We start from the raw sequence: 24065 nt of genomic DNA, 5'->3' as shown, positions 1-24065 counted from the left end.
AGTGCTCCTCACCTGATGGGGGTGTCCTTTGTCCAGAAAAGGGCATTGTGGCCTCACTCCGAGGAGAAGCCAAGCCTGCCCTGGGAACATCCCTCATCCCTCTAAAAGCTCAGGCCCAGTAGAGGCTGGGAGCAGGAGTCTAAGGGGCAGGACATAGAGTTCCTGGAGTCCACAGAGCTCAGGCTTCCTCCTAAGAGCATGTCAAATACCCCCTCGGACAGTCTGTCCCCGGCACATGGGTACAGGTGCTGCCGGCCCCACCCTTCCCCAGGTGACCCAATCTTTACCTTCAGCCAGCACCCCTCCTGAGCACAGTATCCCCCACCCCTGACACCTCAAATCAAGTTCATCCCAAACTGAGCTGAGAAGCCGCCCCCACCCCAATCTGTTCCCCTTTTACCTTCCTCAGCCTCTCAAGCCAGAGTGGCCTTTCCCTCACTCCCCACATCCGATCTCTGAGCACAACCATGTGACTCCCCAGCTACCCCTCAGGTCCTTCCAGTCTCCATGGCCTCTGCCCCGGTGCAGCCTCCCCATCCTCACCTGACCACAGGATGATCTTCCTGCCTCCAGTCTGCCCCCCTCTAACTCATATGCCACCTGGCAGCCAGAGATATATTTGGAAAATGCCCATCTGACCACTCCATTCCACCGCTTTAAACTCTTAAGCACACTTTGCTTTTGAAAAGCCTGCTGTGATCTGGCCCACCTGTCCCGCCTCATCTCTCAGCTCTGTGGGCAGTTCTGGCTCTGCTCAAGGACCCCCTGACATTGTTACACACCAGGAGGCCTCTGTCTGCGGTGCCTGTGCCCCGCTGCCCACTGAACTCCCACTAGCCTTCCAGGCCCAGATCAAATGTCTCCTCTGGGACTCTCCTTCCCCACCCCCTCTCCCCAGGCAATGCCGGTGGCACCCTCCCCCGGGTACTCCCAGAGCACTTCCCATCATGCATCGCAAAGGCTTATTTACGGGTCTGACTTGGGCCTGACTGAGCTCCTTGAGGACAGAGCCCTGCCTTATTTATCTTCCATAGAGAGACACTCAGTGTGAGAAGGTGGAGGGAGGTGGGGAGGGAGGGAGCAGAAGGAAGAAAGGCAGGAAACAAAAGAGAAAAGAAGAAATGAACAAGTCAAGCAAGGACATCAGGGGAAAACTCATTCATTCACGCATGCATGCATCCATCCATTCATTCAACAAATATCTATTGAATTCCTATCAGGCCCCATTCTAGGCTCTAAGGATACAATCAGGAAGCTCAAGTGACTGGCAACTGACTCAGCATTTCCAGGTGACTCTGGTGTGTGCATATGTGTGTGTGTGTACATGTGTGTGCAAGCCCTTCTGTCTGCAAGGGCCTGCTGCCGGGGCACCTGTCTCCCCTGGGGCCTGGTGCTTTTAGCATCTGTCCCTGGATCCTGTTGCAGCCTGAAATAAGGCTGTGAGCCACGACGAGGCAGGAACGATTCTTGATTCTCATCAGCTGAGGCCAGAGTTGGCTGCAAGGGCACACCGTGCTCACACTGGGCCCAGGAACCACTAGCACCTCCACGACTACTCAGCTCTCAGCTTCCTGACAGAGGTGTTAATCTTGAGGGTCTGACATTCCCTCCTGCACGCTGTGGTCCCATCACTCAGGTACCAGGATCCTAGGGGAGCTCGAGGAGCTATGGGGCCTGGGCAGAGGACATGAGCCGGCTGCCAGAGCCCCAGCCTCCAAGCAGAGGAAGGGCTTTGCGGAGGGTCTGGGGAGCATGGGGTCTCCAGGAAAGGAGGGGAGGGATTCTAAGCTCTAGGTCACTCTAGATTAAGTGGGGAGGGGTGGCTGGGACTCGAGGTGGGCATAGGTAATGGCTTTGTGCAGGACTTCAAGATTTTTGGGCTGTGGAGGGGAGCAGGGCCCCTGTCTGCAGGTGAGAGTCCTTGGCAATGTCTGCATGTGTCTGTCAGGGGAGTGTTTATCAAGAAACAGATCTGTGCACTGTGGGCTCCTGAGTGGTCACAGTCGGAGCACTCTCCGTCGACTTGTAGCCCTAAATGCAGGCAGACACACTCAGGTCAGCTACGGTTTGTGGGGTGAGGGATTGTGGGTGCCCTGAAGCCCATCTGTGGATCCCATGATCTGGCCCAACCACCTTATATTACAGAGGCACATAAGAGGAATTGAGGCCCAAAGCTGAAGAGCCACTTGCTCACAGTTACAGAGGAAGTCAGGGACTTGGATTAGAGTCCAGGCTGCTGCCCTAGAGCCATGTGTGAGTGTGGGGTGTAGCTGGAAGCAGACTTGTTTTTTTGTTTTTTGTTTTTTTTTTTTCTATAGGAAGGAATGTAGAAAGACCTGGAAGCAACACACAGGAGTAGGCTGGCAGGACTGCCTTCTTTCCTGGGGACAAGTTAGGGAATCTGGACTTGGAACCTACAGGGATTCCATGGGTCTCTGGACCGCATTTTGCTTGTAAATCTCCAAGATTGCTGGAAAGTGCCATGAGATGCCAATGGGGAGTGCAGGGGATGGAGGAGGAGGTAGAGAAGGGGTGAGGGAGAAGAGAGCACCCTGTATGTCCATTGAAAGCTGGAGCATAGGGAAGGAGGTGATGGGTCTCTCAGCTTCCATGGACCAGCCTTGCAGACCCCAGTGTAGCCCCAGCCTAACAACCCATGCATACCCCTCTCTCCTTGACTTAAACTTTCAACCTCTTTCAGCTGCTGATTAGAGCTCATCTGCCTCAGCGGATGACAGTTGCCTGAGGCCCCCACCTCCCCTATCCCTCATGTCCCAGAGATTATCCCCTGAAGAAAGAGTGCCTCCCTGACAACACGGAAAGCAGATCCTTGTGGCCTCCAGCACCTCCCTTGCCTCCCCTGGACCTCTGTATCCTCCCTGTCCAGCTCTGATAGCCCTTCCTTAAGAATAGGGTGGGCCAAGGCAGTTCGGGGCTGAGGCTGGGTGGACCAGGGCCTGGGAGGACATCTGGGGAGGGAAGGAGGGGGCAGGCCAATTTGCAGGCATCTCTCCTCCACAGGATGATCCCTAAGGAGCAGAAGGGGTCAGTGATGGCTGCCATGGGGGACCTCACTGGACCAGGTAAGGTGGACTCAGGTCCTGTGTGTTCCTCAGACTCATCCTTTTCTGATCCTAAAGTGCAGCCACTTGGGCCTGTTGGCCTGAGGCCTGGACAAACAGGTGTGAGTTCCAAGCCAGCCCTGAGGGAGTGCCTGTGGAATCTGCCACTTGGGTTGGGAAGCTTCCCGAAGCATTGGGAGGGGCCTTGCCCTGATGTCCACACCCCCGGAGGCTGGATTTGAATGCCTTAGACTGGGCCCTGGGCCTAAGACCTTACCTCCACTCCAGATTAAGCACTGAGGGGTCTGGTCCCAGTTCAAGCCCTAACTGTGGCCCCCGAGCTCCCCACACACTGTGGGTCTCACCAGGCCCCTGTGGCAAGAGACAATGGTCAGGGGAGAGTGGGGCAGGCTGGAAGAGCAGGCTCCCCAGTGTGGCTCAGATTTTCACTTAAAAGTAGGCTCACCCAATGAATAAATCATCTAAGATACATGTTTATCACCATATAAGTGATAAACTCTCGGCACAATTTTGGAGTCTGTTAATTTGGCCTATTTCAGATCATTTCAAATATTTTAAAAACAAATTCCACTAAGTCAGGCTCTCATCCTGTAGTGTGAATGCTAGTGAGTGATGCTGTTGGTTAAAAATGCAGATTCCCAGCATCTACCCCCAAGGATTCCGATTCAGTGGAGCTGGGGAAGGGGCCAGATGGGCACCTTTTAGACAAGTGCCCACATGATTCTGGTACACATGGACAGTGACCTGAGCACCAACAAACCCTCAAATAAGGATACCACTGAGGTTTTGCCCCTGCAGCTTCTAAGAAGCTCCACATCTAAGATAGTCTTTTGTATGACTTTATAGGTGAGTGGTCCTAATCTATTTTGTGTGTTCTTGCCTCCTTTTGTGAGCATTAAATTTTTTTTTTAATTGCATGATTTTGGGCTCTAAAATATGCCAACTCTGTGAAGTATTGATGCTCTAGCTAGAAGAGCCAGGCAATGCATTCTCTTTTCCCTTGGCTAAGTAATTAATGATAGTCCCCTAAACATGGACACATCTCATTTATGCCAGACTGGAAATTTATAAATTATTGGCCATTGCTGGGGTATTAACTCAAGACAATTTTGAAACTGAAGAAAAGTAAAAAGAAAAAAAAATTTCATGGTCTTACCATTAAAAGACAATCACTGTCAGGTGTTAACAATACAAACACCATTATTGTGTACTTACTCTGTGTCAGATTCTGGGATTAAGAGCTTCCATGCTTTATGCTGTATACTCCTCATAACAATCTCTAAGTTAGATACTGTTGCCCCCATTTTGCCGATGAGAAAGCTGAGGGACAGGGGAGCTCGGTGGTCACATATCTAGTAGTTGGTAGAGCTGAGATGGGACTCCAGATCTCTTTGTCTTCCGAGCTGCTTCTATACTACATGGTTGTACAAATAATACATCCCTTTTATAAGACATTCAGTCAAAACAGACATGAATGACTTTGAAAGTGAAAGTTCCTCATAATGGGACCATCTGGAGATAACTACTGTTAACATATTTGAGTAAATCCATCTTCTGTTCATATATAAACATATTTATATAAACGCATATACAAGTGGGTTAAGTAGTATACGCTGTGTTTTTCAGCTTACTTGTTTTTTTTTTCACTTAGCAGCATACCACAGACTTCTTTCTAGCCTGGTATGATTGATTTTTCCACCCCCTCCCTTGCTCCCCCAGCATATATTAAGTATATTGATACACACACACCCTACTGGTGGTCATGAAGGCTCATCTCAGGCTGGACCCTCAGGGGCAGAGCTGAGGATTCTCTGGTCCGGGTTCAGTGGAACCCCGTGGGGGCTCCAGGTCACGAATGGCTCCACAGAACTCATCTCATCTTCAGGAAGTGGGCTGTGGGTGCTTCTGCTCAGCCGGGTAGCGCTCTGTAGAAGGGGGCAGGTGTGACCCTGAGCCACTGATGAAGGGCATCTGGACAGCACCCCCACCACTCTGATGCCTGCTTTTCACAATCTGAAACCTCACTGCAATCAACATCCTTGTATGTCTATCTTCAGGCATGTTTATTCAACTTTTCTCCTTAGGAATGAATGCCTAGAAATGGAACTGTTTCATCAAATAGATTTTATCTGTAACTTTTTTTTTTTTTTTTTTAAATATCGAGCTCAATTCTTCTGGTAGTATTTGATAATATGATGCCAGGGGACTTTTTATTATGTATTTAGATATAAATAGTCTTTCATGCTTTTAAGTATGCAGTACCTTTTCTTCTTAAAAAATAGTGCAATTTCCAGCCTTCCTCTTCCTACCTCCTATAAATAGTTACTACTAATATTCGGCATATCTTTTTGCAGATTTTTCAATGTGTACATAAATATATAGTACTTATTCTTTTAAATAAATGAGTGGGATCTTAGAATGCAGATTCTTCTGAAACTTACTTTTTCCCCCTCTTAACCGACATTGGATCTCTTTCTGTTCCTAACATGTAGGAGGTCCTCTCTCCATATTTGCTGAAAGAATAAAAAAAACCCCACCAGCCCCCTTTTTTTAAAAGACTGTTTGGATTCCATTGAATGTGATGAATCACAGCACCTGCAGGGCCCCTGATGCTTCCTGGCAGCCCCACCCCGTCCATCTCTCTGTCCCCTGTCCTGTACTACTCGCTTAGAGGATGTTGGCAACCTCTGTACCCAAACTCCCAATGCCTTCTCCCTGGTCCTCCTTCTCAGCTGCTGACCTTGCTTCCTATTGCACTGAGAAGAATGAAGTAACCAAAAGAGCACCTCTACAAGCTCCCTCCTCCACATCTGGCTTGAGCTTGCATCTGTGTCCACATTCTCAGTTTTCCTTCCCCATGTGGTGGGTGACCTCTCCCTGTCCATGTCTGAAGTCAGCCCTTCCAGTTGAGCTGGGGACACCTCCCCACTCCTCCCCTCCCCTCCTCTCCCGTCCCCTCCCCTCTCCCCTACTCAAGGACATTCTTCCAGTTGGTCTGCCCTCTATCTATCTATTGCATTGTCAAAATTTCCCATCAGCTAAAAAAACATGCTTTTATGTCTCTTAAAAACAAACAACTTCTTGATTCTACTGCTGCCTCTGGTCCTGTAGAGCACAACTCCTCAAAGCTGTGGTCTATACTTTCTCACCTCCTCTCTCTGTAACATTTTATTAAGCTCATTTCCAAACACACAAAAATAGAGAGTGCAAATCCCCATGGCCCTCCTTTCATTCGTGGAGTCCAAAGCAAAATCCAAAGAGCACATCATTTCATCCCCTCAATACTTCAGGATGCACCAAAAATAATAAAGAGGACATTTCCTTACATGCCACAAAGATGTTAGCACACTAAACAAAATTAGCAACTTTGATTTAATACTACCTAATAACCAGTCCCACAGTTAACTTTTTCCAATTTTCTAGTTTGTTTTAATGAGGATCCAAAGAAAGACCACTGTTTATTTGGTGGCCACATATCTTAAATCTCCTTTAATCTATAACCCCCACTCCTATCCCACCCTGTCTTTTTTTCCAGGTCATTCACTCCTTTAAAGAACCCAGGCCAGCTGCCCTATAAAACATCTCACATCCTAGATTTTGTTCACTGCTTCCTTGTGGTGTGGTTAAAATACTCCTCTATCTTAACACTTTCCAATAAGGTTTTCACACCCAAATACTCCATAGAAACTACTTTTGTGAAGATGACCAATAACAACCCCATGACACTAAAGAGGATGGTCAATTTTCGGCTCTGTGATCACTCCATCTTCCTGGAAATGCTTTATCACTTGGTTTCCAGGGCACCACCCTCTGGGTTTCCTCCAGCCTCACTGGGCACCCCTTCCTAGCTCCATGGCTGGTTCTTTACCTCTTTAGTCTGGATGCTGGAGGCCCAGGGCTCAGGCTTCGGATCTCTTTAACCCTCATCTACCTGGTGATCTCATCCAGCCTCCTGGCTCTAAACACCATTTATAGAGCTGGAACTCGAACCTCCATATATCCAATTTTAGAGATGGACAACTCTGGCCATACTGTCCATATGTATCCTTTTCCTACCAGTGTCCTCACCCCTCTGCCACTCCTTTTCTACCAAAGCCTTCCTGTGGTGGGAAGTGCAGAAAAGTGTGTGTTTTGCCAGCGGGGGAAACAGAAAGAATAGGGATGGGTTCCAGAACTCTTAAGGACAGCCATCTTCCCTGGAAACCCTCTACATGGCTATCACAGTGAGTCCTAACTCTGAGAAAAGAAATAAATGTAATGGACTTCATCAAACAGCAACGAATAGCATTTGTAAGCTCGCGATACCCCAATTTTTACTTTCAGGTCAGTTTCTCCCGTGAGCCCTAGACTCACGTACCTGGTTCCCTCCTTGGCTTCTTCACTTCGACATCTGCAAGGCATTTCAAAATTTATATGCCCATTCTGCAGGCAATTAGAGGAATTGGAATATGGATCAGGCATTGTATAAAACAAAAATATGTCCACTTGCACAGGCAGAGATCTTTAATTGATAAATCAAGTTACAAAGCATGTATAACTATGACTTCATTTTAGCTGAAAATTCATATGTGAATATATAGTCTTTAAAAAAAAAAGATTTATTTTAGAGAGAGAGTATGTGAGCAGGGTAGGGGGTTAGGGAGAGGGAGAGAATCCTCAAGCAGATTCTCTGCTGAGTGTGAAGCCCAGGTGGGGCTCAATCTGAGAACTCTTAGATCATGATCTGAGCTGAAATCAGTGGTCACTTAACTGACTGAGCCACCCAAGTGCCCTCCTAAATGAATACATAGTCTTTGAAAAAGATCTGAACAGATATGTACTAAAGTGTTAAAAGTGGCAACCTCTGGGAGATAGAAATGGTATTTTTCTCTTTTTCCCTTATATCTGTATTTTCAAACTTCCTTCAATGCACATATATGCTATTTTTATAACAAAAGGCTATTTTAAAATTGAAAGAACACGTGTCTAACACTGAAGTCCTGATCTCTCCCCATCTCATCCTACTCTTGCCCTCCCCGTCTCAGTGAGTGGCCGCTCCAAGGATGGAACGGCTCAGGCCAGAAACCTCCCCTCCTCCCTTGGCATAACTCAGATGCAGCACTGCTTAGTATCAGAAAATTATCTAGAATCCGTTCATTTCTTGCGACTCCCACCACGATGGGCAAAGAACTGCCAAGGAATAAACACAAATGGCCAAAGAACATCTGAAATGGAGTTCAATTTCACTGAGTGTCAAACACATGCAAATGAGACTCTGAGGTGTCACTTCTGCCCACCAGGTAGGCAAAGATTCCACAAAATGGTGACACCCAGTGTCAGCAAATGTGGGGAGAAAGCTGCGTTCTCACACACACTGGAGAGTGCTCGGACAAGGTTGCCTCAGAGGCCGGCAGCCCCAAGTGCCCTGACGGGTTTGGTGGTAGGCCTCACTCTGGCCTCTCTCGGCAGTCCCTTTGCTGGACCTGGGCAAGAAGCTGAGTGTGCCCCAAGACTTGATGATGGAGGAGCTCTCTCTACGCAACAACAGAGGTTCCCTCCTCTTCCAGAAGAGACAGCGCCGGGTGCAGAGATTCACCTTTGAGTTTGCAGCCAGCCCGCAGGCGGTGAGTTAGCTCCCACTGTGCTTACAGGGGAATTGGCCCAGGGAGGGCCAGCAGTTAGCCTCAACTGAGCCAGTTGAGGACCTCTGGCCCCTGGGCCGTCCCTCCAGCTCCAGCTGGAAAGGCTGTGATGTTCCCATCAGATTGAGCCCTTGACTTGCTGTGTGATCCCAGAAAAGTGTGATCTCTTTAGGTATCTCTCCCCAGATACAAAGCATAAAGTGGAATGGGCAGGGCAAGCTGTGGGGTGAAGGGATTCTGGCTCCTACAAAATGTGCTCTGGGCTACATTTGCAGTGAGCAGGATTTAGATTAGACTTGAGCTCAGCCTAAGGGAGAAAACACAGAACTCTTTCTCTTCTTGCTCCTAGAAGAAGGACAAGGCCAGAAAACAGTCTGCTGGTAGAGACAAGAATGGTTTATCCTCAGGCTTGAAAAACTCAGCAGGAATGAACTCAGGGCCACTCCACTCATACTCCACTCAACGCCTGGACTAAACAGGAGGCAGATGAGAGGGGGTGGTGTGGTAGGATGCAGAATAGTAAAGATGACAAAACACCTACTCTGCTAGCCAAGCACTTCACATCTATCGTCTTATTTAATACTCATAGAGCCCTGTAAATTAGATATGATCATCACTCCTCCCATTTTATAGACAGAGAAACTGAGTGAGACTCAGGAAGGTTATCTGCCCAAGGTCAATAATAGAAACTAACATACCAAGAATATTTCTCTGTCCCAGGCACTGGGATTAGCGCCCTTTGCTATTCATTCATCCCCCCAGTATCCCCAGGATGTGGGCCCTAAGACTATGTATTCCCCATTTTTGGTGGAGGGAGAATCCTGGCCCCTTGTCCCAGAGCCTCCCTGTGATCTGTTTGCCCCCACAGATTGCAGATGGAAGCACCAAGGGGAAGGTGCTGGGAACAGCAGAGCTGGGGACGGTGAGTGTGCAGGGAGCTCCCCCACCCCCACCCGCAGGAGGGGAAGCAAGGGGATGGGGCCAGGCAGCTCCTCCAGTGAGGCAGTCCCAGCCTCTGAGCACCCATCCCTGTGCCCAGGTTGCCAATGGCCCCGAGGGGCAGAACTTCCACTCTGAGCTCCACATCTTCCCAGCTTCATCCCGGGGCCCTGAGGACGCCCAGTCTGCAGCCTTCCCTGCAGAGCGTGCCCGCAGCCCCAGCGCCCTGGCACCAGGTGAGTGCCTCCCTGGGTCTTGGGACCAGAGAAGGGAGTACCTACCGCCATTGGGCAGGAACCAGCACCTAGAAAGTGGCTAGTCCACCTCACCCAGCCCCCTGCACCCCTCCCTAGACCTAACACAAGCCCAGAGAGGTGCAGCAATGCACCCAAGGTCACACAGTGAGCCAGAGTCTGTAAGCCTGCCCCAACCGACTGGGGATTTCCAAGTCTAGTCCTCCTTGCTTCCAGGGATGGGAAAGGATCGGTTCCCTCTGCTGGGGCAACTTTGGTGTTCTATTCCTCCCCTACCCCCATCTCAGCTCTAGGCTTCCCTCCCCTAACTGCGTCTGTGGGGTGGACAGGGTGGGGGCCAAGGGAGAAAAGAGCCCAGGTGCCCCCGCCTGCCAGCTCCACATGCCCTGCTCCCGTGTGCCCTGCTCCATCTCCAGGCTATGCGGAGCCACTGAAGGGCGTCCCGCCAGAGAAGTTCAACCACACGGCCATCCCCAAGGGCTACCGCTGTCCTTGGCAGGAGTTCATCAGCTACCGGGACTACCAGAGCGAGGGCAGAAGTCACACCCCTAGCCTTGCCGAGTACCGAAATTTCAACAAGTAAGGCTGGGGAGAGGGGGGTGCAGCTTGGGGAGAGACTGCTAGGGTGTGCAGGTGTGCAGGTGCCAGTCACAACACAGCAGTGGCTGCAACTTCCTGAGCCCGTTGATGTGCCAAGCTCCCTCTGAACACTTACATGTTGCTTGAGCTCCTGCTAGAACTCAATAGCACTCTTGCCTCAGCACATAGGAGGTGCTCAATAAATGTACAGGGAATGAATGAATGAACGTGCCACACACATCTTGTTGGTTTCGCCACCCAGCAGGGCAGGGAGGTGCTGCAGTTTTTCTTATTGTGACTTACTCAGGAATAGCAGTAACCTGCCCAAAGTCATGAAGCAAGGAAGCAGTGGGACCGGGACAGAGCCCGGTCTCTCGTTCCTCCTCCCTGCCGTGTACCAGCTCTTTGACGCACATTCCTCCCTGGGTGGGGGCCCGACCTCACTAGGCCTAGATCAGCTCAGCCTTTTCCTCACTTTCCTCAAAGGTCTTGAGGTGTATCAAAGTGGGGAGTGTCAGTGAAACATTGGACACCAGAGGTGAGAGCCACAGGGGACTGGCTTGTACTATTCAGAGCATGGGACCTTAGCGCGGGCTTACGTGCAGCCTCCTCGCCTTGCTGTTTGACCTTGGGCCAGTGACTCAACCTCTCTGAGCCTCCATTTCCCCATCTGTAAAATGAGACTATTACAGTATCTACTTCATGAGATTGTTGAGAGGATGGCATGAGAAGCCGTAGGCAAAGTTTCTAGCAAGTAATAAACTCAATACACAGTAGCTATTAGTATGAATATTAGTTACAGGCTGAAATAATGGTTGGAAAAGCTAATTGGATGGGACGCCTGGGTGGCTCAGCAGTTGAGCATCTGCCTTCAGCTCAGGGTGTGATCCTGGGATCCAGGATCGAGTCCCACATCGGGCTCCTAGAAGGAAGGAGCTTCTCCCTCTGCCTGTGTCTCTGTTCTCTCTCTGCCTCTCATGAATAAATAAATAAATAAAATCTTACAAAAAAAAAAAAAAGGAAAAGCTAATTGGGAGCACTGGAGAGGGATAAACTTAGTGTTCCGGCCTAGGGGTGCAAAGACAAATCATAGGAGTCAAGATAGGAAGGAGCCTGGCACTGGAGGAAGACCTTGGGCTGGGGGAATGCATTTCAACTGCAACTGGCTTCCTCAGTCTGATGCTATCTCTGAAAAATGCTCCTCTGGCTTGGACTTCAGTAAGCGAAAAAGAGGAGGGTCCCCAAGAGCAGGACATGGTCCAACTCTTCTGGCACCTGCTCAGACCACATGCAGAGACTGTCTGACAACTTGAGGGTGATCAGCCTTGAGAAGAGACTGCTCAGAAGGGAGGTGACCTCCCTCAAACAGCTGATAGCCAGGGAGGGCCCAGATGGGAAGAACTGTGCCCAACAGACACCGTGTGAGCCACGAGCCATTGGCAGGCATTCTGGGGTTTCCGCCAGGCGAGACTGTGTTCTCTCCTCCTGGGGGCCCTCAGCCCCCGCCTGCCCAGCTATTTAAAACCCTCAGCAGACATTCAGTCCAGGGCGCTGGCTTCCAGGCTGGCCAACTCAAGTTGTAGCCCCATCTATCTCAGGCCGCAGCTAGGACGGGCGGAAGCACATTCCCATCAGCAGGAGAGCCGTAGGGGGCCGTGAGCCCAGGGCCCAGAAGAACCCACTGAAGCTGACAGGGGGCAACAGTGGTGTTAGTGGCCAAGCTGTGCTAAGGATCCAGGGCTCTGGGCTTCCAGTCAAGGACTGGATTGTGAAGCCTGTGCAGCTTGGAAACTGCCCAGCCTGTTCCCGCCGGGCCTGGCTGTTGCTGCCACAGCCGGGGTGGTCTGGGCAGAACCGCTGTCCTGGCTGGAGTCCAGGCCCTGGCCCAAGGTCTGTCTTTCTGCCCCAGGGGAGAAAGCACTCCCCCATTCTCATTGCTCCCAGGCTTCGAGGAAAACACTATATGAGCAATACTTTTTAAGTCTTCTTAAGATGAAAACACAGTTTAAAAATAACATTTTCTTAAAACACACACACACAAGCAACTACAAATAAAGAGAGGGCCCCTATTCACCAGTCTCCATTTCAGTTCCCTTCCCAAAGGTGACACTGTGGTCGGGTAGGTATATTTTCAGATCATTTTCTCCCAGCAGCTCCATTCCTATAGTGGATGACATTGTTTTACATGCATGTGTGTGTGTTTTAATCCTTTGTATCTCATTCTGTATCTTGCTTGCCTTTTTGACTCAGTATTATGCTTTTGAAATCTATCCTACTTAATACATACGAATCTTTTCATTCCTTTTAAGCCGCTCTATGGTATTCCACCTTGTGAATACACCACGTCTGTCTTGTCCATGGCTCTGCCACTCGACATACGGGCCTTACTGGTTTGTCACCAGTCACTGCTTATACCTGTTTCTTTGTGTGTATGTGCATGTTCTTCTCTAAGCCGTATACTTACAGGTGCAGTTGTTGGTTGACAGTTTGCACATTTTTAGATTAAAAAGATCCTGCCAAGTTGTCCAAGGTAGCAGCACCAGTTTACCTTCCAACCAGCAGTATCTGAGTGAAACTTTGCCCCATTTTCAAATTATTTCTTCTCACTAGTCTTATGGGTGAGAAATGGGGTGTGGTGTCTCTGTTATAACTTGCATTTCCTAATTCTTGGTGCTCCTTCTAACCCTCTCTTCCCTCTCTGGCCTGTGGGTATATTGTTCTAAGGGGAGATGAGCAGAGAAGGATAAACCCCATTCCAGCTCTACTGTCTTCTGGAGCTTTACTTAGGGGAAACCTAGAGTTTTGTTTGGGACAACCCAATTTGAGCTTTGAAAATTTCATTCCTATTCCCAAGCACCAAGCCATCCCTACTAGAGGCAGACTAGGGAATGGACAGAGCTGGGGAAACCTGTTAAGGATAATATAAGGCCTTACCATATAGGTGGGGAAACGGGCCCAGAGGGAGGCAGGGAGGGGGCCTCACATGGTGACCTAAATGTCAGTGCTCTGCCATCCAGTGCTCTCCCACACAGCACACCTGTCCTGCTGCTTTTCTCTCACCAGGACCCCAGTGCCCTTTGGAGGACCCTTAGTGGGGGAGACTCTTCCCAGGGCAGGCACCCCATTCGTCCCAGAGCTCATCAGTGGCTTGGAACTTCTTCGCCTCAGACCTAGCTTCAACAGAGTTGCCCAGGGCTGGGTCCGCAACCTTCCTGAGTCCGAGGAGCTGTAGCCCCAGCCTGAATATTCAATTCCCATCTTCATGTTTGGGAGACATCCTGGAGTCGACTTCTGGACAGCACTTCATGGTTTATGAAGGGTCTTCACACACAAAATCTTACTGCAAATGGCCTCAAAGGCCGCAAGGTTCAGTAGTCCCCAAATGGGGTGTGTTTCAACATTTCCTGGGGATGATGTTTTGCATACAGACTTCTGGCCTGCCCCAGATTTGCAGTATCCAAATCTCCTGAGTTGGGGGTACTTTCTATTAGTAACCAACACTCCTAGCTGATTCCAGTGAAACTTGTTCATGGTTCACATCTTTAGGAATCCAAGCTACCAGTGAATTCACATCCATGCCTCTACTCCCCACTCCCTGCTCTGGTACTCTACTAACACTCCCCTGACAGGGAGATCCCTAGCAGCCCATTTACCCAGTGGATAACTCTGACAATTAGAAAGTTTTTCCTTTTATTGAGAAGCAGTTAGTTAACCTTATTCATGCTCTAAACATTTGCTAAGTACCTACTGTGTGCTAGTTGCCCTGAGGTGAATAAGCCTAGGCCTGGCCTAGAGGAAGAGAAGACTGTAGGAAAGACAGGTTTATAAAGCATAGGTAAATCCTGTTGATTTTCCCTACAGAATCTACCTGACATCAGAGGAAGCAAGCACCATGAGTCAAGAGGAGTGGGTCCCTAACTCCTGGTGGGGATGGGTATAGGAGGGGAATTCCAGGAAGCCCCTCGGAGACTTTGGAGGTGGAGTGAGAGACATCAAGGGAAGAGAGAGTGATGGAGAGGACGTTCCTGCTGAGTGCACCAGCATGTGCAAAGTGTGGAATTGTGAATAGGAGGAGGTGTGTTCTGGAGAAAGGAGGGGGCTGTGTTAGAGGGGTCAGTGAGGGCCAGCACGGAGTGGACTTTCCTGAGATGGGGGCAGCTTTTAAGCTGGGAAGTGATGGGTCTTGCTATGTGGGGGCACAGATTGGAGAGGACTAAGGCCAGAAGTCAGGAAACCTGCAGGGAATAAGGTCTAGGCTAGGGCTAGGCTAGGGAGATGGCCATAGGGATGGAAAGAAGGGGCATCTTATTGGACAGGTGCAATGTGGGGCACCTATAAGGTCTCCTCCTGTCTTTTCTCCTTGCACTTACCATCTGGTGCAAGCCTGGGTAAATCTTGTCCTAGTCTTCACCAGGGATAGTTCAGGGCTGTATCCAGCTCCCTAGGAAAAGGAGAGAAAGGAATGCCTCTTAGTTCAACTGATGATGATGAAGACAGTGACAATGATCATGTTGGTGGCTGCTTTTTATTAGGTGCCTCAGTGCTTGGGCTGGTAGTAGATTCTCCACATATCCTATTTCTTATTTTCAGGACAATCCTGAGGGAAAGGTATTGTCCCATTTTACAGATATAGATATCCAGGCTTGAAAGAAGTGGCTTGTTCAGGGCCAGAGCCAAAATGGGAATGTCTAATTCTAGCAGCTGTCCCTTGTCACTGCACTGGGTGGCCAGGCCAATGCCCCCTCACTCTGGAATCATCTAAGCATGGTATCCTGCCATAGGGCTTAGAGTGAAAAGTGCAGGTGGAGAAGTCAGACTGGATGGGATGGGTTCTAGCTGCTACTGCTAGCTGTGTGAACTTAAGCAAGTCATTTCTCCTGGGTAGGCCTCTGTCTCTCCACCTGTAAGATGAGGACAAGGCCAGAAGCCCCTAGAGTGGGCTGTTGTGGCACAGTGATGGATGCATACCTAAGAAGTCCTTGGTCATTATTAGATTTCCTGCAGCTTCTGCTCTTGACCGGAAAAGACTTTCTTGTTCTTGAGAAGCTGGCTGCAAGATGTCATTAGGGTCTGTAAAGCTGAAGCCTGAAGGAAAGCCTCTGATTACTGTAGGACTCCTTGTGGACATGGAATTATTCCCTTTCCCCCTGCCTCCCTCTGCCTCTTCCCTGCCTTTCTTAGGGAGATGAGAAGGTGAGAGATCCAGCTAGTTCCCAGGGTACATGGGATAGTGGTTGCATTTTCCTTTTGTTCCAGACTTTCACTGCACCCCACACAGTCGTGAGGGGCCAGCAGCCTGTTAGAGTTGCCTGCCATTGATGTGTTGTCTTGAATTGGGGGGCTGCTGTTTAAAGCCATGTTTGCATGAGCTGAAAAACCAACCATTAAAGTGTCTGACACATAGAAGAGAGGATTTGCACTACCTTGGATAGACTCTGCTGTGTTCTGGAGGGTGAAGACCAACACCAGCTACAGGAGAGGAGAGCCTGCTGCACCCAAAAGCAAATCCTCATTCTTTCTTCTGACAATATGACTTTTGCTGATGTTGTTAAAAAAAAAAAAAAAAAAGGAATGCTTGTTATCTAAATAAATAAAATGTAAAAAGACTGGCCCACATAGCTCCTCCTATGCTCAAAGATAGACTTTCCCAGCCTCCTGCATTCTGCTTCATTTCCACATACTGGACGTAACCACTGGTAACAGTTTGGATCTTCTAGGATTCTAGAATTATTTGAATAGATAAATATGTATGTAGTGTAGTACAGGTGCAAAGGTGCAAAAATATGTCTTTGTCTAATGGGATCATACCATATGTATTCTGTATTTTGCAACTTTATTTAACAGTAAGTAAAATTTGGATCCTGAAAGAGCAGGCCATTAACCTTTCACGTAATTTGTGGGCCTTGCAAGCCCTTCATATAAAATCATTTTCTTTGCTTGTTCATATCAAATTCTCTGCTTTTGCCTGTTCTGTTCCTTAAATAAATGAAATCATACGGTGATAAGGAAATGAAAAGGACAAAGAATAGCTAGGATGTTGGGAAAGCAGACATGAGCTATCCCAGCACTAAGCAGAGAGGAGCTGCACTTACATGTAACAGTGTGGGTGTGGCACAGAAACAAAATGGCAAGCAAAGGAAGGGATACAAACATGTATGTGTGCTGTTGCAAGAAAGTGTTAATATAAAAGTCAGGGTGGGGTTAACTTTGTGAGGAAAGGCTGGTGGTTGTGAAGGGATAAAATGCTTCTGGGGAAAGCTAGACAATTTCTGTGGCTAGATTTGGATGACTGTTACATAGGTGCTCACTTTAGAATATTTAACTTAGTGGTACATCTGTGTTTTATGCACTTTCTCTGTACATGTGTTATATTTTACCAAAACAGTCCCTCCTTTTAAAAAATGAATGGACAAATCAATAGTAGATCACATGTACCTGATGAAAGAATTAGTGAACTACAAGTGCCCATAATGTTTCAAAAAGAGGTAAAGAGAATATGAGAGAGAAATTAAAAGATGTGGAAAATAAAATGAAAGTGTCTGACAGTACTGATAGAAATTCCAGAAGATGCTTTAAAATGACTGAGTTTTCTCTAGAGTTAATGAGAGACATAAATTCATACAATCTTTACCCTGTCATGAGAAGGGATATTAAATCTACACTTAAGAACCTCTGTATCTAGATGCAGGTCATGATCCCGGGGTCCTGGGATCAAGCCCTCCATCAGGCCCCCTGCTCAGCAGGGAGCCTGCTTCTCTCTATCCCCCTCCCCACCTCCTCCTCATGCTAGCATACTCACCCTCTTTCTCTCTGTCTCTGTCTCTCAAATAAAGTTTAAAAAAAAAGAATCACTGTACTGAAATCGCAGAACTCCACAAAGTCGCAGAAAAAATTCAAGAAAATTGATATTATCTACAAAGTATCCAATGAAAAAGCTGGATTACCTGCAAAAGAATGACATTTAAAATGACAGCAATAGAAAAATATCTTCAAGAAATGAGAACAAAATAAATTCAGTCTTAGACAAATAAGTAGTATGAGAATTTCCCACTAACCCCTGAAAGAACAAAAGAACATGCTGAAGGACCCAGAAAAAAAGTATTGGATCTAAGAAGCAATGGTGAGCACAGAGATCAATTCGATAGACAGCAGGAAGGATGAAAAAGAAGCAGTTAAAGGGACATGAATTAAAGTATAAATACATTTAAATATATCAGTTATCAAAATAAATGTGAATATATAAAACTCACCACCTTAAAAATACTCACGGTTTAGGTAAAAAAGTAATTCCAGCTGTAAGCTTTTCACAAATAGCACTCCTAAAAATATGACACAGAGGTAAACTAAAGAAATGGAAAAGCATTAAGCAATTAGATACTATCCCAAAGAAATGTGATCTAGTCTATTAATATCAGACTTCCTGGCAAAAAGCATTATTGTGATAAAGAGGATCCTTACATAATGATAAGCCTACAGTCATAGTGAAAGATTTAACACAGTTCTTATTGATCTTTTACCAGACAGAGTAAGGATATAGGAAATTTGTACAACAAAATGAAAATGTGGAATCCTGCACCACCAAATTAGAGTATACTCATTATTTCCAACTACTATGAAACACTTCATAAAATGCACACACAAGATTTAAAACTTTTGTGCATCAAAGGATCCTATCAAGACAGTGAAAAGACAATCTACAGAATAAAAGATTATAACTCAAGGAATAAAATAAATAATTCACAGTGATGTAAATAAATTATGTAATAAATAAATAAATGGGGGAGAAAAGACAAACCTTTCTTCCTCGCAAAAGACATCCAAGTAATGTATGTAGAAACTTCCTCTTCAGGAGGTGAAATGTTAATTCCCATCCTATTGATTATATATAGATTGGCCTTAATGACCTCCTATCAAAAAATAGAACACAGGAAAGGAAAAACAGTAAATTTATGAAGGAGAAACCTGGAAGATATTACCTTAATCAAATGATCGAGGTTAACATTATCAATGATTTCAAATCCCTGACATAACTTCCCCTTGAGATATCTTCCCCCAAATCCATAATCCCAGGCTAATCATGAGAAAACAAATTCAAGTCAAGAGACAGTCTACAAAGCAGCTCATCAGTACTCTTTGGTAATGTGGCCGACTGTGTTGGATTCTGGAACAGAAAAACGGCATAAGAGGAGAACAAAGTGGTGAAATTCAAATAAAGACTTCGTTTAATTAATAGTACTATATGGGGCAGCTCTGGTGGCTCAGCAGTTTAGCGCCGCCTTCATCCCAGGGTGTGATCCTGGAGATCCGGGATGGAGTCTCATGACAGGCTCCCTGCATGAAGCTTGCTTCTCCCTCTGCCTGTGTCTCTGCCTCTGTGTCTCTCAGGAATAAATAAAAATCTTAAAAAAAAAATAGTACTATATGAATGTCAATTTCCTAGTTTTGACAAAAATAACACAGCTATGTTAGATGTTAACATTAGGGGAAGCTGGGTGAAGAGTGACATCTCTCTGTCCATCTTTGCAACTTTTCTGTAATCTCAAGTTATTCCAAAATAAAGGTTTAAAACTGAAGAAAAAAAAATCCCACCAAGAATACAGGCCTAGATGGCTTCACGAGTGAATTGTATCAAATTTTTAAGAAAAAAATAATAGCTATGTTACAAACTCTTTCAGAATATAGAAGAAGAAGCAACATTTCCAGATACTCGATAAGGCCAGAAGAAACCCAAAAAAGATGTTACAGAAATTTCAAGGCCAATACTTCTCATGAACATAAACACAAAAATTCAAGTGATAAATATATATATATAATATATATATAAAATATATAAATATCATATATGATATATAAATACATATATAAAATACATCATAACTGTTGGGTCATAGGGCTTCAAATGGTGAAGGTGGTCAAAAGCAACAAATTTCTTGTTAAAAGATAAATAAGTTCTAGGGATGTAACATACAGCATGGTGATTATAGTTAACGATTCTGTATGTATATATTGTTATATTTGAAAGTTAAGAGAATAGAACTTAAAGTTCTCATCCCAAGAAAAAAAATGTAACTATGTGAGGTGATGGATATGAACTAGACTTATTTTGGTAATTATTTTGCTATGTATACAAGCATCAAATCACCTTGTATACTTTAAGCTAATACAATGTTATGTGCAAATTATATATCTCAATAAGTGGAAAAATTAAAAATTTTTTTAAGAGTTTATTTTTTTATTCATGAGAGAGAGACAGAGTGAGAGGCAGAGACATAGGTAGAGGGAGAAGCAGGCTCCCTGCAGGGAGCCTGATGTGGGACTCAATCCCACACCCCCAGGATCACGACCTGAGCCAAAGGCAGATGCTCAACCATTGAGCCACCCAGGTGCCCCTAAACATTTTTTTAAAAGAAATAAATTATGGGATGCCTGGGTGGCTCAGCGGTTGAGCATCTGCCTCAGGCTTAGGGTATGATCCTGGGTCAGGGATCGAGTCCCGGATTGGGATCCCTGCAAGAACCTGCTTCTCCCTCTATCTGTGTCTCTGACTTTCTCTATATCTTTCATGAATAAATAAATAAAATATTAAAAAAAGAAAGATATTATGACTAAGTGGGGTGCAAGGATGTTCTGACATTTAAAAATCCTATGTTGGGGCACCTGGGTGGCTCAGACAGTTAAGCAATTAAGCATCTGCCTTTGGCTCAGGTCATGATCTCCAGGTCCTGGGATCAAGCCCCACATTAGGCTTCCTGCTCAGCAGAGAGTCTGCTTCTCTCTCTCTCTAATAAATCTTTTTTAAAAAATCCTATGTTTTTGTAGAAATTGACAAACTGATTTTAAAATGAATATAGAAATGCAAAAGACCTAACAAAGGAAAAGAAAAACTTTTCAAAAAACAAGAAATGAAGTCATTGAGGTGGGCTTGAATCCAACCAGTGTCCTGATATAAAAGGGGAAATTTGAGGCACCTGGGTGGCTCAGTCAGTTAAATGTCTGCCTTTGGCTCAGGTCATGATTTCAGGATCCTGGGATCACGCCCCATGTCAGGCTCCCTGCTCAGTGGGGGGACTGCCTCTCCTTCTTCTCCCTGCTTGAGCTCTCTGTTTCTTTTTCTCTCTCTCTCCAATAAATGAATAAAATCTTTAAAAAAATAAAAGGGGAAATTTGAAAACAGATATATACACAGGGGGAACACCATGTGAAAATGAGGGAGATACAGGGATGATATTTCTGTAAGTCACAGAATGCCAAAGCTTGACAGCAAACACCAGAAGCTAGGAGAGGGCCCTGGAACATATTCTCACAGCCTTAAATAGAATCAACACTACCAACACCTTGATCTTGGATGCCTAACCTCCAGAAAGGTGAGACACTAAATTTGTTGGTTAAGCCACCCAGTTTACGATACCTTGTTACAGCAGCCTTGGCAAACTCATACAAATTTTGGTATGCCAGACAATAAACTGGACTTCATTAAATGAGAACTCTCTGCTCATTATCTGCACATTAGGACATAGGCAGACTTGGATTAAGTATTTGCAAACATGACAGAGGACGAATATCTAAAATATATATAGATCTATGTATATTCTATAAATAAAAAGGCAGCCAAAAAATGGCCTAAATTCTTGAACAGATATTTCACAAAAGAAGAGATATAAATGACCAATAACTACTTGAAAAGGTACTCAACTTCTTTGTCAAAATGGATATGCAAATTGAAACCACAATGAAATACTATGATACACCCACCAGAATGGCTAACAGTCAAAAGAGTTTTTACATCAAATTTTGTTGATGTTGTAGAGCAACTGGAACTTTTGTTGGTGGGAATGTAAAATGGTTCTACCACTTTGGGAAAACGCCTAACAATTTCTTTTAAAACTAAACAGGCATCATCAGCCCTATGATCCAGGATTTCACTCTATTTATTCAAGAGAAATAAAAACATATATTCGCAAAAAAAAAAAAATGTGTACAAGGATGTCCATAGCAGCATTAATTCATGATAGCAAAAAGTTGATAGGTAAGTGATGGTATTATCATACAGTGGAATGCTACTCAACAATAAAAAGGATTTATACACAACATCATGGATGATCCTTCAAAACATCATGTTGTTGGAAAGAAGCCAAGTACAGAGTTTACAATGCATGATTCCATTTATATAAAGTTTTAAAATAAGTAAAACTAATCTACAGTGAAAAAATCAGAACAGTAGTTGCCTCTGGAGATTGGGGGTGGGGGCGGTAGGTATTGACAGGGGGAATTTTTCTGGAATTATGGTAATGTTCTACATCTTGACAGGGATTTGAGTCACATAAGATGGACACCTCATCAAAATTCTTGAATAGCATACTCAAGATCTGTGCATTACAATCTATGTAAATTCTACCTAGAAAAGCTACAAATACTGAACTCTGGCTAATTATATAAATGCGTAAGTGCTTCAAAGAGAAGTATACTGATGTCTTCAATTTACTCTGAAATGCATAAGAAAGATTGACAGATGCATAAAGGAATACAGATATGTGATGAAGCAAATATGGCCAAATGTTAATTGTGGATCTAGTTAGTGGATATATGACTGCTCACAGTAAGATTCATTCAAACTTCCTGTAGGTTAGAAAATTTTTATAATAAAAATGTTAGGGAGAATACAAAGACTAGAGGAACTCTGGGGAAAAACTTATTCTAATCTTAGAAAGCCATTTCATCCTATACCAGTCTTTCTCAGAGGGTTGTCTGCCTCACCAACTTACTTAGATCCACTGAAGGAACTTATCTACTGAGGTTTAAGAACTAATGTTCTAAATCCCTATCCTGCAGGATTTCACTCCACACCCAGAGCATCAAATGCTACTTCATCACCAACGCCCAAATCTTGATCTTTCTTAAGCTCCAATTCCCTTTAGGCTGGGGATTGCCACCGGTCTCCTAGGTAACTTAAACTTACCAAAATCCACATTGGATCATTTTCTTATCCTTACTTCCCAATCTCACTCTCTTCCCCTACCCATCTTTCTGTCAGGAAAAGGCATCCTTCCACCATTTGACCAAACAAGAGACTGGGGGGTCATCCTAGACTCCTCTTTCACTTCCATTTATTTCAGGATACAGTCGTTCACTGACTTGGCTTCTAAAACATGTTACATCACTCTTTGTCCTATGAGCAGTCACTGTCATGAGCAGTTCAGTTGTCATGATGTTGTACTTTCTGGGCCTTCTCCATATGAGGACCTCAAAATACTATAGGCAGTGAGAAGGGTTAGGAGGTGAGGCAATAGGACAAGTAAACAGAGGTTAAGTAATGTGCCCAAGGGCACAACACTGGGAGGTGCTGAAGGGAGGACTGAACACAGTAACCTGGCTCCAGAGTCTGTTTAAACCATGACTCGGAAGAAAAAAAAAAAAAAAAACAAAAAAAAAAACCATGACTCGGTATAAATAAAACTGGGGTTTCTCTTTTTTGTGTGACGAGAGTCAACGACATCTCTGTTATAAGTAACACTAGCTGCTGTAACAGATAAACCCCCAGGTCTCAGTAGCTTACTCCAACAAAAATTCCTCCCATCACAGTGCTCTCTTCAGAGCAGTGAAGAGAACCCAGGCTCCTTCCATCTTCCTCCCTCCATGGGAGGGATATTAGCGAGATGGGGAAAGAACTCAGAGGATTAAGCAAGAGGTTTTTACAGACCTGGTCTGGGAATGCAAAGGTTACTTTTCACCAAGTGTGCCCCCAGCTGTGTACCCTGGAGGAAAAGGAAATGGAGTTGGTTAAGTACCAAAGAGTTTTTGTCAGAATCTAATTGCTCTTAATTTTGATTCACTCAAGAAAGATTGAGCAGTTTTTATACTTCAATTTATGCTGGCATATTATGCTTTTCAAAAAAATAAATATCCATAGCCAGGCAGTGCACAAAATTTAGAATCTCCTCCTTCTCAAAAAGGCAAGAATATACAATTGGAGTCATATTTACATATGTATATGTATACATGTACAGGTAAAATCAAACTTGGCAATTATTAAAACATTACATGTTATCCACATCTTATTCACAAATTGGCTAAAAATCTTTTACATATTCAAAAGTATGCCAAAAACAAACCCAACCCTACCCAAAATGGTGTCATAACACTTGGAAGTAACCTCATTAGTTCACATTTGGTACTACTAGAAATTAAATCAAAATTTCTAAGTCCTTCTAAATTAACTTTTAGATCTTAAAAAAAAAACAAACCCTCAAAAAACAAAACAAAAAGATGCTCAAGATGAAGTGCTCTAGAGGAAAAAAAAGTTCTCCAGAGAGGCTAAAAATGGTTATATGAGTTATGTCCATCCCATAAATATATAGACATTTTAGGTACATGACACGGAATTGGCTTCAGGAAAAGTTGATTTTTAGATAACTTTTGCTTGTTTCCCTTTAAAATGACTTGTATAGTATGGCAATGACTTTTTAAAGTTACCACTTATCAACCACCACATGGCAGGCTCTGCATTGAGTGCCCTCTGTGCATTATCTTATTTCAGCCTCACAACCATAAGTACTTAATAAAAAGGCCTGGGCTTTCTTCCCATTGTAGAA

The 24065-nt window shown here is 45.2% G+C and overlaps 1 protein-coding gene and 1 long non-coding RNA gene across 10 annotated transcripts; one reads left to right on the top strand and one right to left on the bottom strand.

Annotated features, from left to right (window-relative positions):
* The first annotated feature begins 983 nt into the window (after positions 1–983).
* On the top strand, positions 984–16427 carry MYOZ3 (myozenin 3). Of its 9 annotated transcripts, none has more exons than XM_038535028.1 (9): positions 984–1289; positions 1482–1636; positions 2319–2453; positions 3022–3083; positions 8532–8686; positions 9573–9626; positions 9744–9879; positions 10314–10476; positions 14338–16427. In XM_038535028.1, exons 3-9 carry the CDS (start codon positions 2428–2430, stop codon positions 14414–14416), a joined length of 675 nt encoding a protein of 224 aa, XP_038390956.1. In that variant the 5' UTR covers positions 984–1289; positions 1482–1636; positions 2319–2427; the 3' UTR covers positions 14417–16427. The 9 variants fall into 9 exon arrangements, with proteins under 9 accessions (XP_038390956.1, XP_038390948.1, XP_038390953.1 ...); XM_038535020.1 differs by having other exon boundaries at positions 13540–16427; XM_038535025.1 differs by lacking the exon at positions 2319–2453 and adding an exon at positions 2146–2253 and having other exon boundaries at positions 13540–16427.
* LOC111095592 lies at positions 11511–17262 on the bottom strand. The gene is made up of 3 exons (XR_005358430.1): positions 15900–17262; positions 15445–15561; positions 11511–14917 (listed from the first exon to the last, which is right to left on the bottom strand). It is a non-coding gene; the product is annotated as an uncharacterized LOC111095592 (long non-coding RNA).
* Positions 17263–24065: the final 6803 nt, after the last annotated feature.

This window comes from Canis lupus, chromosome 4 (genome assembly GCF_011100685.1).
Source record: "Canis lupus familiaris isolate Mischka breed German Shepherd chromosome 4, alternate assembly UU_Cfam_GSD_1.0, whole genome shotgun sequence".
Lineage (NCBI taxonomy): Eukaryota > Metazoa > Chordata > Mammalia > Carnivora > Canidae > Canis > Canis lupus.
This window is presented reverse-complemented; position numbering and strand designations above follow the sequence as displayed.